General features: G+C 39.5%; 1 protein-coding gene across 4 annotated transcripts in view; it reads left to right on the top strand.

Annotated features, from left to right (window-relative positions):
• Positions 1 to 7882, top strand: part of LOC108710721 (PHD finger protein 21B) — a 54813-nt gene extending 46931 nt beyond the window's left edge. For all 4 annotated transcript variants that reach the window (XM_041585830.1, XM_041585829.1, XM_041585831.1 and 1 more), the window contains exons 6-12: positions 56 to 132; positions 818 to 869; positions 2169 to 2191; positions 3100 to 3258; positions 4215 to 4287; positions 4519 to 4622; positions 6479 to 7882. In XM_041585830.1, the coding sequence (XP_041441764.1) occupies positions 56 to 132; positions 818 to 869; positions 2169 to 2191; positions 3100 to 3258; positions 4215 to 4287; positions 4519 to 4622; positions 6479 to 6718 (728 nt within the window). In that variant the 3' untranslated portion in view covers positions 6719 to 7882. The remainder of the gene's footprint in view (positions 1 to 55; positions 133 to 817; positions 870 to 2168; positions 2192 to 3099; positions 3259 to 4214; positions 4288 to 4518; positions 4623 to 6478) is intronic.
• The last annotated feature ends 5930 nt before the right edge of the window (positions 7883 to 13812 follow it).

The raw sequence follows: 13812 nt of genomic DNA on the forward strand, positions 1-13812 counted from the left end.
CACCGCTCTTCTTCTTCGTTAATTTACTTATGTCAATTTGTTTCCGTGGTTACAGAGCTCCAGAGCAAACGTCACGAGCGAAAGAGGAGGAGTACGGCCAATCCGGCCTATAGCGGACTCCTTGAACCCGAGGTATTTGATCTAAGCTTTTGGGTTTCCTATAAGAGTTGCACTTAATCCAGGATTCGGCCATTTTCAACAGGATTTGGATTCGGCCGAATCCTGCTGCCGAACTGAATCTGCGGCAGGGAGGGAAATCACGTGACTTTTTCTCACAAAACAAGGAAGTAAAAAATGTTTTCCTCTTCCCACCCGTAATTTGCATATGCCAATTCGGATTTGATTCGGTATTCGGCCGAATCCTTCACGAAAGATGTGGATTCGGTGCATCCCTACATCCTACCATCCCCCTTCCCCTCGTTTGGCAATAGATTCCCTTATCCGATACCATTTACATCACATCACATATACTCCAGGGTCCCATCGGCACCGTGTTCACATCACAGCTTTGTTATTGCTAACACTGAACTCTAACATGGGAGAACAGTCCGGCAAGCATGATCTCCAGCTGTATTAGAACTATAGCTCCCACTTTTCATTCCCTGCATGTAATCGAATGCTGCTCCGATAAGTAGATGGCAAGGGCAACGTGTTTTCAAAATGCAACTCCCAGTAACCTTCAGCTGATGGTAGAAATGCAACAATATCTGCAGTTTATGTAAAGGCTAGTAGTGATCAAAATGGGGGCGATGATGCCTTTAAGTACATCTTAAAATGTGAACTCACTCTGTTTTTTTTTTTGTTTCCTCCCCTAAAGCGGAAACGTTTTGCCTCAAACTATCTGAGCAACCCATTCATATCAGGGAGAGGTAAGTATCTGCTGCTGAATGTTTCACATCCAGTCTTGTGTAAGTGCATAATGAATCAAAGGCATTTAAAGGGGAAGTAAAGTGTAAAATAGAATAAGGCTAGAAATGCAGTTTTTTTGTATACTAAACATAAACATGAACTTACTGCACCACAAGCCTAATCAAACAAATGATTTATGCTTTCAAAGTTGGCCACAGGGGGTCACCATCTTGTAACTTTTTTATACATCTTTGCAAGACCAAGACTGTGCACATGCTCAGTGTGATCTGGGCTGCTTAGGGGTCGTCATAAATTATCAAATAATATCTGCCAGAAGCCGATACAGCAAGACTGATTAATAATCAGAATATACAGACTGCACTGGCTCCTGTGTTGTCATGTAATCTAATGTGGATTTTATAGTTTTTGTATTGTTTAATACAAACTTTCTCCAACTCTGCAGAACCAGTGGCTGCAGCAAAATAATCCTCCAAATAGAATCCCAGTTTATCTGTTTAAATCTGGCTCCATGATCTTTGTCCCTGCAGCTGGAGTTGGAAACAGTAAAGGGGATGTAAAGGCAAAAATAAAATCTACACAGTCGCCGACTGCTCCACAGGGAAACAAACAAAGCTGCTTGAGTTCTGCATGGCTGGGAAGTAAGGCGGGGGCTCCCCCTGCTGTTCATAAGTATGATTGTTTCCCTGCAGAGCAGTTAGGGACTGTGTGACAATTCCTATCCACAGCAGTAAATGAAGGGACAATTTCACTGCATACAGTCAGGTTTCTTATAAAAACAGTAAACGTTTTTTAATTAAAGTATATTGGAGATGGGTGTCTTTTTCATAGAAGAAAGTAAAAATGGGGTTTTATTTTTTTTTGCCTTTACATGTCCTTATACACGTGTTTGATCCCCATTGATTAGGGGGAGTCTTAACATGCACCCTCATTCGCGCGATTGCCCCTTCCTTCGGACTCCCCTAACAAACCTTTTACAATGCCGAACAATATAAAAATAAACGGATGTAGCAGTTTATCGTCTCCTCGGGTGCCTGCAGATTTAATATAAATATATTCTGGTTTCAAGGAAAGATTCGGCTGTATTTACATTCCTAGTAACAGTCCCTTTTACAATATGATTGGTTTTCAATCTGTGACCTTTAGCAGATGATCTTCGAATGTCTACATGACAATTGAAATTCATTTTTAGACGACTTCCTCTTTGTAACATTACTTATTACCAACTAAAAGCCCCCTAACGGTTAAGGTTTTTTTTTTTTTGACCACTAATCTTATTTTGCCCTTTTTTTACCTGCAAGCCAATGAGGATCTATTTTGGAAGGTATGTGCAATGATATGCATCGCGATGCCACTGTCTATTTTCTGAAATGTAATAACATATATGTTATAGCAATCAGATAGGATCTGTGCAGCCACTGGGACAGAATGATCTGTTATACACATAGCTAGAATCTCAGCTGCCATAAAGCAGGACAGGACTGCTGCTTACAATGGGGATCAGATAGGATCTGTGCAGCCACTGGGACAGAATGTTCTGTTATACAGATAGCTAGAATCTCAGCTGCCATAAAGCAGGACAGGACTGTTGCTTACAATGGGGATCAGATAGGATCTGTGCAGCCACTGGGACAGAATGTTCTGTTATACAGATAGCTAGAATCTCAGCTGCCATAAAGCAGGACAAGACTGCTGCTTACAATGGGGATCAGATAGGATCTGTGCAGCCACTGGGACAGAATGTTCTGTTATACAGATAGCTAGAATCTCAGCTGCCATAAAGCAGGGCAGGACTGCTGCTTACAATGGGGATCAGATAGGATCGGTGCAGTCACTGGGACAGAATGTTCTGTTATACAGATAGCTAGAATCTCAGCTGCCATAAAGCAGGACAGGACTGCTGCTTACAATGGGGATCAGATAGGATCTGTGCAGCCACTGGGACAGAATGTTCTGTTATACAGATAGCTAGAATCTCAGCTGCCATAAAGCAGGACAGGACTGCTGCTTACAATGGGGATCAGATAGGATCTGTGCAGCCACTGGGACAGAATGTTCTGTTATACAGATAGCTAGAATCTCAGCTGCCATAAAGCAGGACAGGACTGCTGCTTCACATCAGATGTGTGCATATTATTTGCATTATAGAAAAGTTTTCTTGTGGTTTTATATATATATATATATGTATATATATGTATAATAATAGAAAAACATCTAACCTTTATTTCTCAGCATGAGATCACACATGATGAATACTGCTCCGCGTGCAAACGAGGCAGTTACCTGCAGACCTGCGGTGCCTGTCCAAGAGCTTATCATTTAGATTGTCTGGACCCGCCATTAAAAGTACCACCCAAAGGAGTCTGGTTGTGTCCAAAGTGCCAACAAAAGGTAAAACGTTTTGCTTGATCTGAAGTAGAATCCTTTGGGAGGGGGGACGACGACCTGGGGTTTGCCGGATAACGGATCTTTCCATAATTTGGATCCTCATACCTTCAAGGAGGACTCAGCCCTAACGCTAAAAAACCCTACCCTACATAGACCCTACTCCACCCCCCCCCAGCCTAGCTGCTACTCCGGGATTTGTTTGTTTTTTTTTAACTTTTAGGCTTTAGTTCTCCTTTAAGTCTGCTGAAAACTCTTATAAACATTAAATAAACCCAATAGTCTGGTTTTGCTTCCAATAAGGATGAATTATATCTTAGTTGGGATCAAGTACAGGTATGGGACCTCTTATCCAGAATGCTCGGGACCTGGGGTTTTCTGGATAATGGATCTTTCTGTAATTTGGACCTTCATGCCTTAAGTCTACTAGAAAATCATATAAACATTGAATAAACCCAATAGGCTGGTTTTGCTTCCAATAAGGATTAATTATATCTTAGTTGGGATCAAGTACAGGTATGGGACCTGTTATCCAGAATGCTTGGGACCTGGGGTTTTCCGGATAATTGATCTTTCTGTAATTTGGATCTTCATACTTTAAGTCTACTAGAAAATCATATAAACATTAAATAAACCCAATAGGCTGGTTTTGCCTCCAATAAGGATTAATTATATCTTAGTTGGGATCAAGTTCAGGTATGGGACCCGTTATCCAGAATGCTTGGGACCTGGGGTTTTCTGGATAATGGATCTTTCTGTAATGTGGATCTTCATACCTTAAGTCTACTAGAAAATCATGTAAACGTTAAATAAACCCATTTTTTAAAACCTGGATTATTTGATTATTATTGAGTCTATAGGAGATGGCATTTCCGTATTTCTGGATAAAGAGTTTCCGGATGACAGATCCCACACCTGTCCATGTTTAGATTCTAATCATGTAATTTTTTTTTTTTAATCAGTTATTAAAGAAAGACGCAGTGCCATGGAGCGGGGCCCTTACATTAGTCCAGTCGTACGTGACCCACAAATCAGGTAATAACAATGTAAAAGATACAACCAACTGCTTGTCCTGTCAGTCAGGGACTCACTGCATGAGCGACTGGTTTAAAGCAGAAGGCGCTAATAAAAGGTTCATTTAAAAATAATGACATGAAGTCTGTTTGGGCTTTGATAGGTGGGTAGGGTGGGGGGGGTGTTGTTGCAATTTGTGGGGGTGACCGAGGTTTCGGTGCAAGCTGATTCCCTCTCGTCAATGTTCTGCAGTAAAAGAAGAGGAGAAGAGAAAGCTGCTAAAGAAAGGCAACGAGCTGAAGAACGAACAGCGGCAGCTTGAGGATCAGGAGCGACTGCTGAATAACGCCATGAAGGTGATTGTGCCCACAGCCCCCCAATATTCCCTATCCTATAATCAATCCTTATACAGGGCACAACTATTCTGTTTATTTAGTGATCACAATTAGCCCTTATTATAAAACCCAGCGAACTTACAATCTAAAGTCCATATCACATTCTCATTGGTCCCTGCCCCAGCGAGCTTACAATCTAAGGTCCCTATCACATTCCCATCATTCCCTCCCCAGTGAATTTACAATCTTGGTTCCATATCACAATCCAATCAGTCCCAGTGAGTTTACAATCTAAGTTCCCTATCGCATTCCCCTCACTCCCTGCCCCAGTGAATTTACAATCTAAGGTCCCTATCACATTCCCATCAGTCCCTGTCCCAGTGAGCTTACAATCTAAGGTCCCTATCATATTCCCATCAGCCCCTCCCCAGTGAACGTACAATCTTAGTTCCATATCACAATCCAATCAGTCCCTGTCCCAGTGAGTTTACAATCTAAGTTCCCTATCGCATTCCCCTCACTCTCTGCCCCAGTGAGCTTACACTTTTAGGTGCCTATCTTATTCTTATCAGCCCCTGCCCCAGTGAGCTTACAATCTAAGGTCCCTATCACATTCCCATTACTCCCTGCTCTAGTGAGTTTACAATCGAAGGTCCATATCACATTCCCATCAGTCCCTGTCCCAGTGAAGTTACAATCTAATTTCCATATCACAATCCAATCAGTCCCTGTCCCATTGAGTTTACAATCTAAGGTCCCTATCACATTCCCATCAGTCCCTGTCCCAGTGAGTTTACAATCTAAGGTCCCTATCACATTCCCATCAGTCCCTGTCCCAGTGAATTTACAATCGAAGGTCCTTGTCTCATTCTTATCAGTCCCTGTCCCAGTGAACTTACAATCTAAATTCCATATCACAATCCAATCAGTCCCAGTGGCTTACAATCTAAGTTCCCTGTCATATTCCCCTCACTCCCTGCCCCAGTGAGCTTACAATCTAAGGTCCCTATCACATTCCCATCACTCCCTGCCCCAGTGAGCTTACAATCTAAGGTCCCTATCACATTCCCATCAGTCCCTGTCCCAGTGAGCTTACAATCTAAGGTGCCTTATCATATTCCCATCATTCCCTCCCCAGTGAATTTACAATCTAAATTCCATATCACAATCCAATCAGTCCCAGTGAGCTTACAATCTAAGTTCCCTGTCGTATTCCCCTCACTCCCTGCCCCAGTGAATTTACAGTCTAAGTTCCATATCACAATCCAATCAGTCCCTGTCCCAGTGAGTTTACAATCTAAGGTCCCTATAACATTCCCATCAGTCCCTGTCCCAGTGAGTTTACAATCTAAGTTCCTTATAGCATTCCCCTCGCTCCCTGCCCGAGTGAATTTACATTCTAAGGTCCCTTGTCATTCCTATCAGTCCCTGTCCCAGTGAGCTTACAGTCTAAGGTCCCTATCACATTCCCATCAATCCCTGTCCCAGTGAAGTTACAATCTAAGTTCCATATCACAATCCAATCAGTCCCTGTCCCGGTGAGCTTACAATCTAAGGTCCCTATCACATTCCCATCAGTCCCTGTCCATGTGAGCTTACAATCTAAGGTCCCTAACCCATTCCCAGGGGCTGATGGGAATGATGTAGAATCTCTGTACAGCGCTATGGAACACGTTGGCGCTATCACTATATAAGCAAAGTCTGATAGTAAATAACAGTTTGAGGGGAGCAGGAGTGGTTCCTACTAAATCCACTTTCCAGCAGTCGTTTGTGTGGCCGCAAGAAAAGGCTCCCCTCTCCCTGTGCAGAATGCAAATGCCTCCATCTCCGCTTTTTTGATCTTTTTTGTTTGTTTCCCCTTTATCTTTGCGTGACAGAAATGCTTGGAGCTAAAGAATAGCTTGCTGGTCCAGCAGAAAGGGACCCAGTCCTCTCTGGAACGCCTCAAAACTCTCATTAAACTCATCCAGAGTGAGCAGATGATTCAGGTCACCATGACAACCACCTCTTCATCCTCCTCCCCCCCTCCGTTGACTGTCACTTGGATCAAACCGTCATCTGCCGCTGCCAACACCGCTTTCCACAAAGCCCTGCAGCCGTCTCACAGCAACAACTGACACATGAAACAATACTTTCAGCAATCGTTGCCAAGAAGAGGAAGAACAAAGGGGTCGGGGGTTTGAGAAAAAAATGGAAACGGCCTTTTCTAATTGGAGCGCAGAGGGACCCACCTTAAAAACAGCCGCCATGTTCATCACTTTCTTCTGTTTCTTTTACTTTGGCCTTAAAATTCTTCTGAATTCAACAAAAAAAAAAAAAACTTAAAGCAAAAAAAAAGGTCGCGTCTTGGATGGCGGTTTTTGAGTTCAGAACGACGAAGCGAAATAAATAAAGGACAAATATACAGTAGATTTAGATGCGGGCGGGGGGAGGGGCGAGGATCTATTTTGGGGGAAATGGGGAATTTTAACAATAGAAATTTTTTTTTTCCGACTGCTCATAACTCCGATCCAATCCGCCGCGTTTCTTCCGCTTGGAGGCGGGACAAGGAAAATGAAAAGGGTTATGGAAACTCAGAGCCTTCAAAACAAAAAAAGAAATGTGTTTTTTTTTTTCCCAGTATTAAAACTATAAAAACTGTCTAAAACTTTTAGCGGGGGATATGGAAGTATTTTCATGCTATTTAACAACAAAAAAAATGTCACTTTTTTGCAGGTCCTTTCTACTTATTTTGCTATCGATGTATTTTTCTCATGGAAGGTTTTTTTTTTTGTTTTTTTTTCCTTTTTGAAAGATTTAACAAAAAAAACAAAACAAACAAAGTAGGTATATTTGGCACGCCGATTTATTTAGATTTTTAGCAAATAAAAATAAAAACAAATATTTTCATTTTTTTTTTTTTTTTCTTGCCAGTACAGACAATATGCCAAAAAAAAATAAAAACCTTCTTTTGTACTGCGTTTTTACTGTAAAATACGTGAAAGGAAGAATATACTCTTTTTATTTTGTTTTTTGTTTTTTTCGCCGGCAGAATTTATCTGCTTTTACGGTACAGGAAAAAAAAAAAAAAAAAAGAATTTTACTGCCTCACGTGGAGTTTCTGCTCGATCATATCATTTTTTTTTTGTTTTTATGAATTTTTTTTTAAATGTTTTTTTGACGTGTATTTATTTACTGGCTAGGAAACGGCTTTAAACAGGATAAAACAAAGTATATGACTGTGGGGGGGTTTCATTGCTTGGTGATCTTCCTGTCGCAATAAAGGTCTATATTTCCAAGTGCTTTAAAGGGAAACTAAAGCCTCAAACAGAATCTGGTTAGAAATGAGGTGTTGTATTTACTGTACCAGCCCTATATCATTAATGATCCAGTTGCCCCAGCAGCTCCCCATCTTGGATCTTGGTTTGTGAGTCAGTGGCACTGCACATGCTCAGTGGGATGCTGCTGAGAAGCTGAGCTTAGGGGTCGGGGGAAATCCTCCAGCAGAAAGTGAAGTTCAGCTGCCTTAGAAGCGAATGGAATCCTTCTGCCCGGCTGAACCAAATCCTAATTTGCATATGTGAATTAGGGGCGGGGAAGGAAATCATGTGACTTTAGGAAGTTAATAATGTTTTCCCCCTTCCCACCCCTAATTTGCATATGCAAATTAGGATTCGGTTCGGTATTCGGCCAAAACTTTCACGAAGGATTCGGGGATTCGGTGCATTCCTAATTCTGATGCAGGCTGCACTGGTTCCTATGCTGCCATGTAAAGTGAATCTGAATTCCTTTATAATCGGCCTTTGTTATATGATATACAGGTATAGGATCCCTTATCCGGAAACCCGATATCCAGAAAGCGCCGAATTAGACTCCATAGACTCCATTTTATCCAAATAATCCAAATTTTTAAAAATGATTGTCGCTTGTACTTGATCCCAACTAAGATATAATTAATCCTTATTGGAAGCAAAACCAGCCTATTGGGTTTATTTCATGTTTAAATGATTTTCTAGTAGACAACGCATGAAGATCCAAATTATGGAAAGATCCATTATCTGGCAAACTCCAGGTCCTGAGCATTCTGGATAACAGGTCCCATACCTGTAACTTGTACTTGATCCCAACTAAGATATAATTAATCCTTATTGGAGGCAAAACCAGCCTATTGGGTTTATTTCATGTTTAAATGAATTTCTAGTAGACTTAAGGCATAAAGACCCAAATTACAGAAAGATCCTTTATCCGGAAAACCCCAGGTCCCGAGCATTCTGGATAACAGGTCCCATACCTGTATGTATGTGTATATATATAGATATATATATATAAATATATATATTGTGAGTGGATCCCTAAGCTCAGGTAAGTGGCAGTAGCCCAGAGCATGTGCTGGGAATCCTTAGAAAAGAATATGGGGGGCAATTGCAGTTTCCTCTCTCATCCAATGGAGACGCTGTTGACGGGCTGGTACAGAATCCCAAAACATTCCAGGTAACTAGGTATGCACAGAATCCGCTATATGGGATTCGGCCGAATCCTTTGTGAAAGATTCGGTCGAATACCGAATCGTAATTTGCATATGCAAACATTTTTAGGTCCTTGTTTTGTGACGAAATTTACATATGCGAATTAGCGTTTGATTCGGCCAGGCACAAGGATTCAGAGGAATCCGAATTCCGAACCCAATCATGGATTCCTGCATCCCAGGAATGGGTTCGCGATTCAGCCAGGATTCGGCCGAATACGAATTTGCCTCGTCAGTTGATGTCACAAAGCAAGGAAGTAAAAAAATGTTTTTCCCCTTCCCGCCCCGAATTTGCATATGCAAATTTTGCTTCCTTGTTTTGTGATGAAAAGTCGCGTGATTTTTCCCACCCCATCCCTAGTTTACATATGCAAATTAGGGGTTGGTATTCGGCAGAATCTTTTGTGAACGATTCGGGGGGTGGATTCTGTGCATCCCTAATTTCCAGCCTAATTTTTGTTGAGCTTTACTTCTCCTGAATGTTGGCTTTCATGTGTAACTACAGTGCGAAATATATATATATATATGTATGTATATATATATATATATGTATGTGTATATATATATATATGTATATATATATATGTATGTGTATATATATATATATATATATATGTATATATATATATGTATATATGTGTATATATATATATATATATATATATATATATATATATATATATATATATATATATATATATATATATATATATATATATATATATACATATACATACACATTCATGTTTGCCCCGGCGATTACTATCCAAATGCACCTTCCATTAGTCTTGATACCCCCTACCGGGGTGACCATATCATCCCTTCTGTACCCCCTTAACTGCACGACTGAATTCATATGTAGGCAATAGTTAGAGGGGTTGTTCCCCTTTAAATTAACTGTTAGTATGATGTAGAGTAGGAGATTCTGAGACAATTTGCAATTGGTCTTCATTTTTAATTATTTGAGGCTTTTGACTTATTTAGCTTGTTATTCAGCAGCTCTGCAGTTTCAGCCGTCTGGTTGCTAGGGTCCAAATTACCCTAGCAACCATGCTATTGATGGAATACGAATAGGAGAGGGCCTGAATAGAAAGAGGTGTCATATAAAGTAACATTTATAGCCTTACGGTGGGTTAGTGATTACCCGTTTCAAAACTGTAATGAAGCAAATATTATTAAAAGTAAAAATGAAGACCAATGGAAAAGTTGCTTAGAATCAGCCACTCTTTAACATACTAAAAAGTTAACTTAAAGGTGAACCGCCCCTTTAAGGACTGAGACTAAATCTGTGTATTCAAAACTGTAGGTGCCACTCACTGATAGATGTTGTTTGTAAAAAAAAACTGCCCTTTAGTATTTTTTTATTTTAAAGGGGAAGCATCACCTTTATTTGTTTTTTTATTTTTATTTTTTTAATTTTTCCCAGATGTCACCGGCTGCTTATTATTCTAATTCATAATTATTAATTGATTGATCTCATATTGAGAGTTTGCTTTCATGTACAGGAAGCGCCCGAGACAGGCAGCAGCATATCGGAAAGCTTTTTAAAGGGGAAGTTGTGCCGCCAGGAAGGCTGAATTTTTTTTTTTTTTTGCCTCCGGGAGATACTGTGCAGTACTATACAGATCTATTTTAATATTACACGCAACACCGGGTTGAACAAGATTTTTTATATTCTTTTATCGACGACGAACAAATAATAACGGACAATTGTGATACATTGGTTCTTATGCATTCAGATACCGCTTTTTTTTGTTTTTGTTTTTTTTCCGATTTATTATTATTTTTTTAATTTTACAGAAAACGTGCAGCTAGGAAATGTGAGGGATTTCTGAGATAAATGACAAAAAAAAAAAAAAAATATCTGGACTGTTAAAAGTAGTTTTATTTTTCTTTTACTGTATTCCCTCAAGTGCCGAAAGGGGAAAAAAGAGAGAGGTTTTCGGGAGCGACGCTTTTGGGCTCCTCTCGGGCGCCCCGGGGTGTAACAGGGAACAGTCCATTTGATAGTGTGCATAGAGAAAAAATAAAGTGTTTGTCCTAAATATGCCAATGTAGTTTTACTTCTATATGATGCATTAAAATGATTGAATATTTTGTGTCGTTTCTTTGCAGTTGGTCCTTAGCAACGGGGGGAGGATCCCCAAGCCAAGAGACTGTGACAGCCAATCAGATGCTGCCTTTCTTTATAACGTCTGTGAACTGTAAAAGCTCAATGATGATTGGTTGCTATGAAGGGGGTGTAAAAAACGTAGACCGAAACTTTTGTAGAATTTAAAACAACAAAAAAAACATTTCGGGGGTGTGTTTTTATTATAACGTTGATATTCCTATTCTAAGACTATTAGAATAGGAATATCAACATTATATTTCAAAAACGTCTAATAGTCTTAGAATAGGAATATCAACATTATATTTCAAAAACGTCTAAGACTTTTTGCCGTTTTTGAACCAATGAGCTTTGCATTCGGCAGCTGTCTGGTTGCTAGGGTCCATTTTACCCTAGCAACCAGGTAAGTGGTGTAAATGTGAGACTAGAAGAGGGATACGGGAGGGACAGAATAGAAGGAGGAATCATTATTAAAAGCAACAATAGCAATCAAATTGTCGGTTGACAGTTATATATATATATATATATATATATATTTTTGGTTGCCAGGGTCGGCGACCCCCCATTTGACAGCTGGAAAGAAACAGAAGAGAAAGACAACTTATTAAAGGGGTGATTTTATCTCAACATTTTCTGCTACAAACTCCAATCAAATCCGCTCGGATTTTTTTACGCTAATTTATTATTACATTTTCCCAAAAATTTGGTTTGCAGGAAAAAATATTTATTTTTTTCAGATTTTTCACTCTAAAACTTCGATTTCTCATGCTTTTTTTCTGAAATCCTTGGGACTTCTCCCATTGATTTATATGCAACCTCAACAGGTCTGGATTTTCTGAATTCTGACTTTTTTCCAAAATTTGTGATTTCTTAAAAAAAATCACGAATTTTTGCATTCGGAGTTTAGTAAATAACCCCCTTTGTGTGTTTATAGAATGGCCGATTCTAAGCAACTTTTCAACTGGCCGTCATTTGTTTGTTGTATAATTTTCAAGTTATTTATCGTCTTCTGACTTTTCAGCTTTCAAATGGGGGTCGCTGACCCCATCCAGAAAAACAAAGCTGCTCTTTAATGCTACAAATGTATAGTTATTGCTAATTTTTATTACTCCTCTATCTCTAGAATGGCCGATTCTAAGCAACTATTTAACTGTTCATTTTTTTTTGTATAGTTTTTAAGTTATTTATCGTCTTCTTCAGACTATTTCCAGCTTTCAAATGGGGGTCGCTGACCCCATCCAGAAAAACAAAAATGCTCTTTAATGCTACAAATGTATTGTTACTGCTAATTTTTATTACCATCTCTCTATTCAAGCCTCTCCTATTCATATTCCAGTCTCTTATTCATATAAATTAATGGTTTCTAGGGGAATTTGGACCCTAGCAACCAGATGGAGAAACTTGAGAGCTGTTGAATAAAAAAGCTAAATAACTCAAAAACCACAAATAGAAAATGAAAACCAGTGGCAAATTGTCTCAGAATATCCCTCTCTACGGCATACTAACTGCTCATTTAAAGGTAAACAACTTTAAAAAAAATTATAAAAAAAAAAGTTAAGACCAGTTGAAAAGTTTGGCATCTGTGGAAATAAGCTTCTCAAGGCAAGTATGAGAATATGTTAATTTTCCAATCATTATGTGGGACACAGTTGCTTTCTCTGGCTCTGTATAGTCTCTGCACTGCTGGTTCTCACTCTTGAAACAGCCGCTACATAAGTTTCAAGAGTCAGAACCAGAGAAGGAACAGGAAGAGACGGATACAGTCAATGAAATGTATTGATAACGGGGATTGAATTGCTTAGAATGACCTGTTTTTAGGGAGAATGAGGTTGAACACCCCCCTTTTAAGAAGCACGATTTTGCCAAATAAGGGGGTCGGCCAGACTGGGGGGAAACCTACATTCAGAAGTTGTGACTATGGATCCTGGTGGCGCTGTTCTATTGCCGGTTATATTTAATATTCCTCCCAGCCAATGTGGTGAGAGGTGGTACTGCGGAAGGCTTTTTTTGGGGGACACTGCAATATTTCTCCCAGAAATTGCACCACCCTCAGCACTTCAATGTGCCTCTTTGAGATTAGGGGGCATATTTATCAAAGGTCGAGGTGAATTTTCAAATTCAAAAAATTCAAATTTCGAACAATTTTTGTAGGGAATAGTTCAAATTTGAAAAAAATTCAAAAATTTATCATGTACTGTCTTCGACTTCGATCATTCTCCATCTAAAACCTGCCGAATTGCTGTTTTAGCCTATGGGGGACCTCCTAGAACCTATTTGGAGTCAATTGGTGGACTTTGAAAAATCAAATCGATTTGGATTCGGACGAATATGACCTATTCGATCGAAAACAGACCTATTTGACCAAAAAAAAAAAGTTTGACTTAATTTTGGTTTTGAATTCGAATTTTTAATTTTTTTCTAATTCGATATTCAACCCATGATAAATATGCCCCTAAATGATCTAAAATCAACATTTACCTTTTAATTCAAAGGATCTTATGTTTGCAACAATCTAGTAACCCATAGCAACCAATCAGCAGGCAGCAGTTACTGGTCAGATGTTTGAAAACAAACATTATATCACCCCTCTAAGTCTC

This window comes from Xenopus laevis, chromosome 3L (assembly GCF_017654675.1).
Source record: "Xenopus laevis strain J_2021 chromosome 3L, Xenopus_laevis_v10.1, whole genome shotgun sequence".
Lineage (NCBI taxonomy): Eukaryota > Metazoa > Chordata > Amphibia > Anura > Pipidae > Xenopus > Xenopus laevis.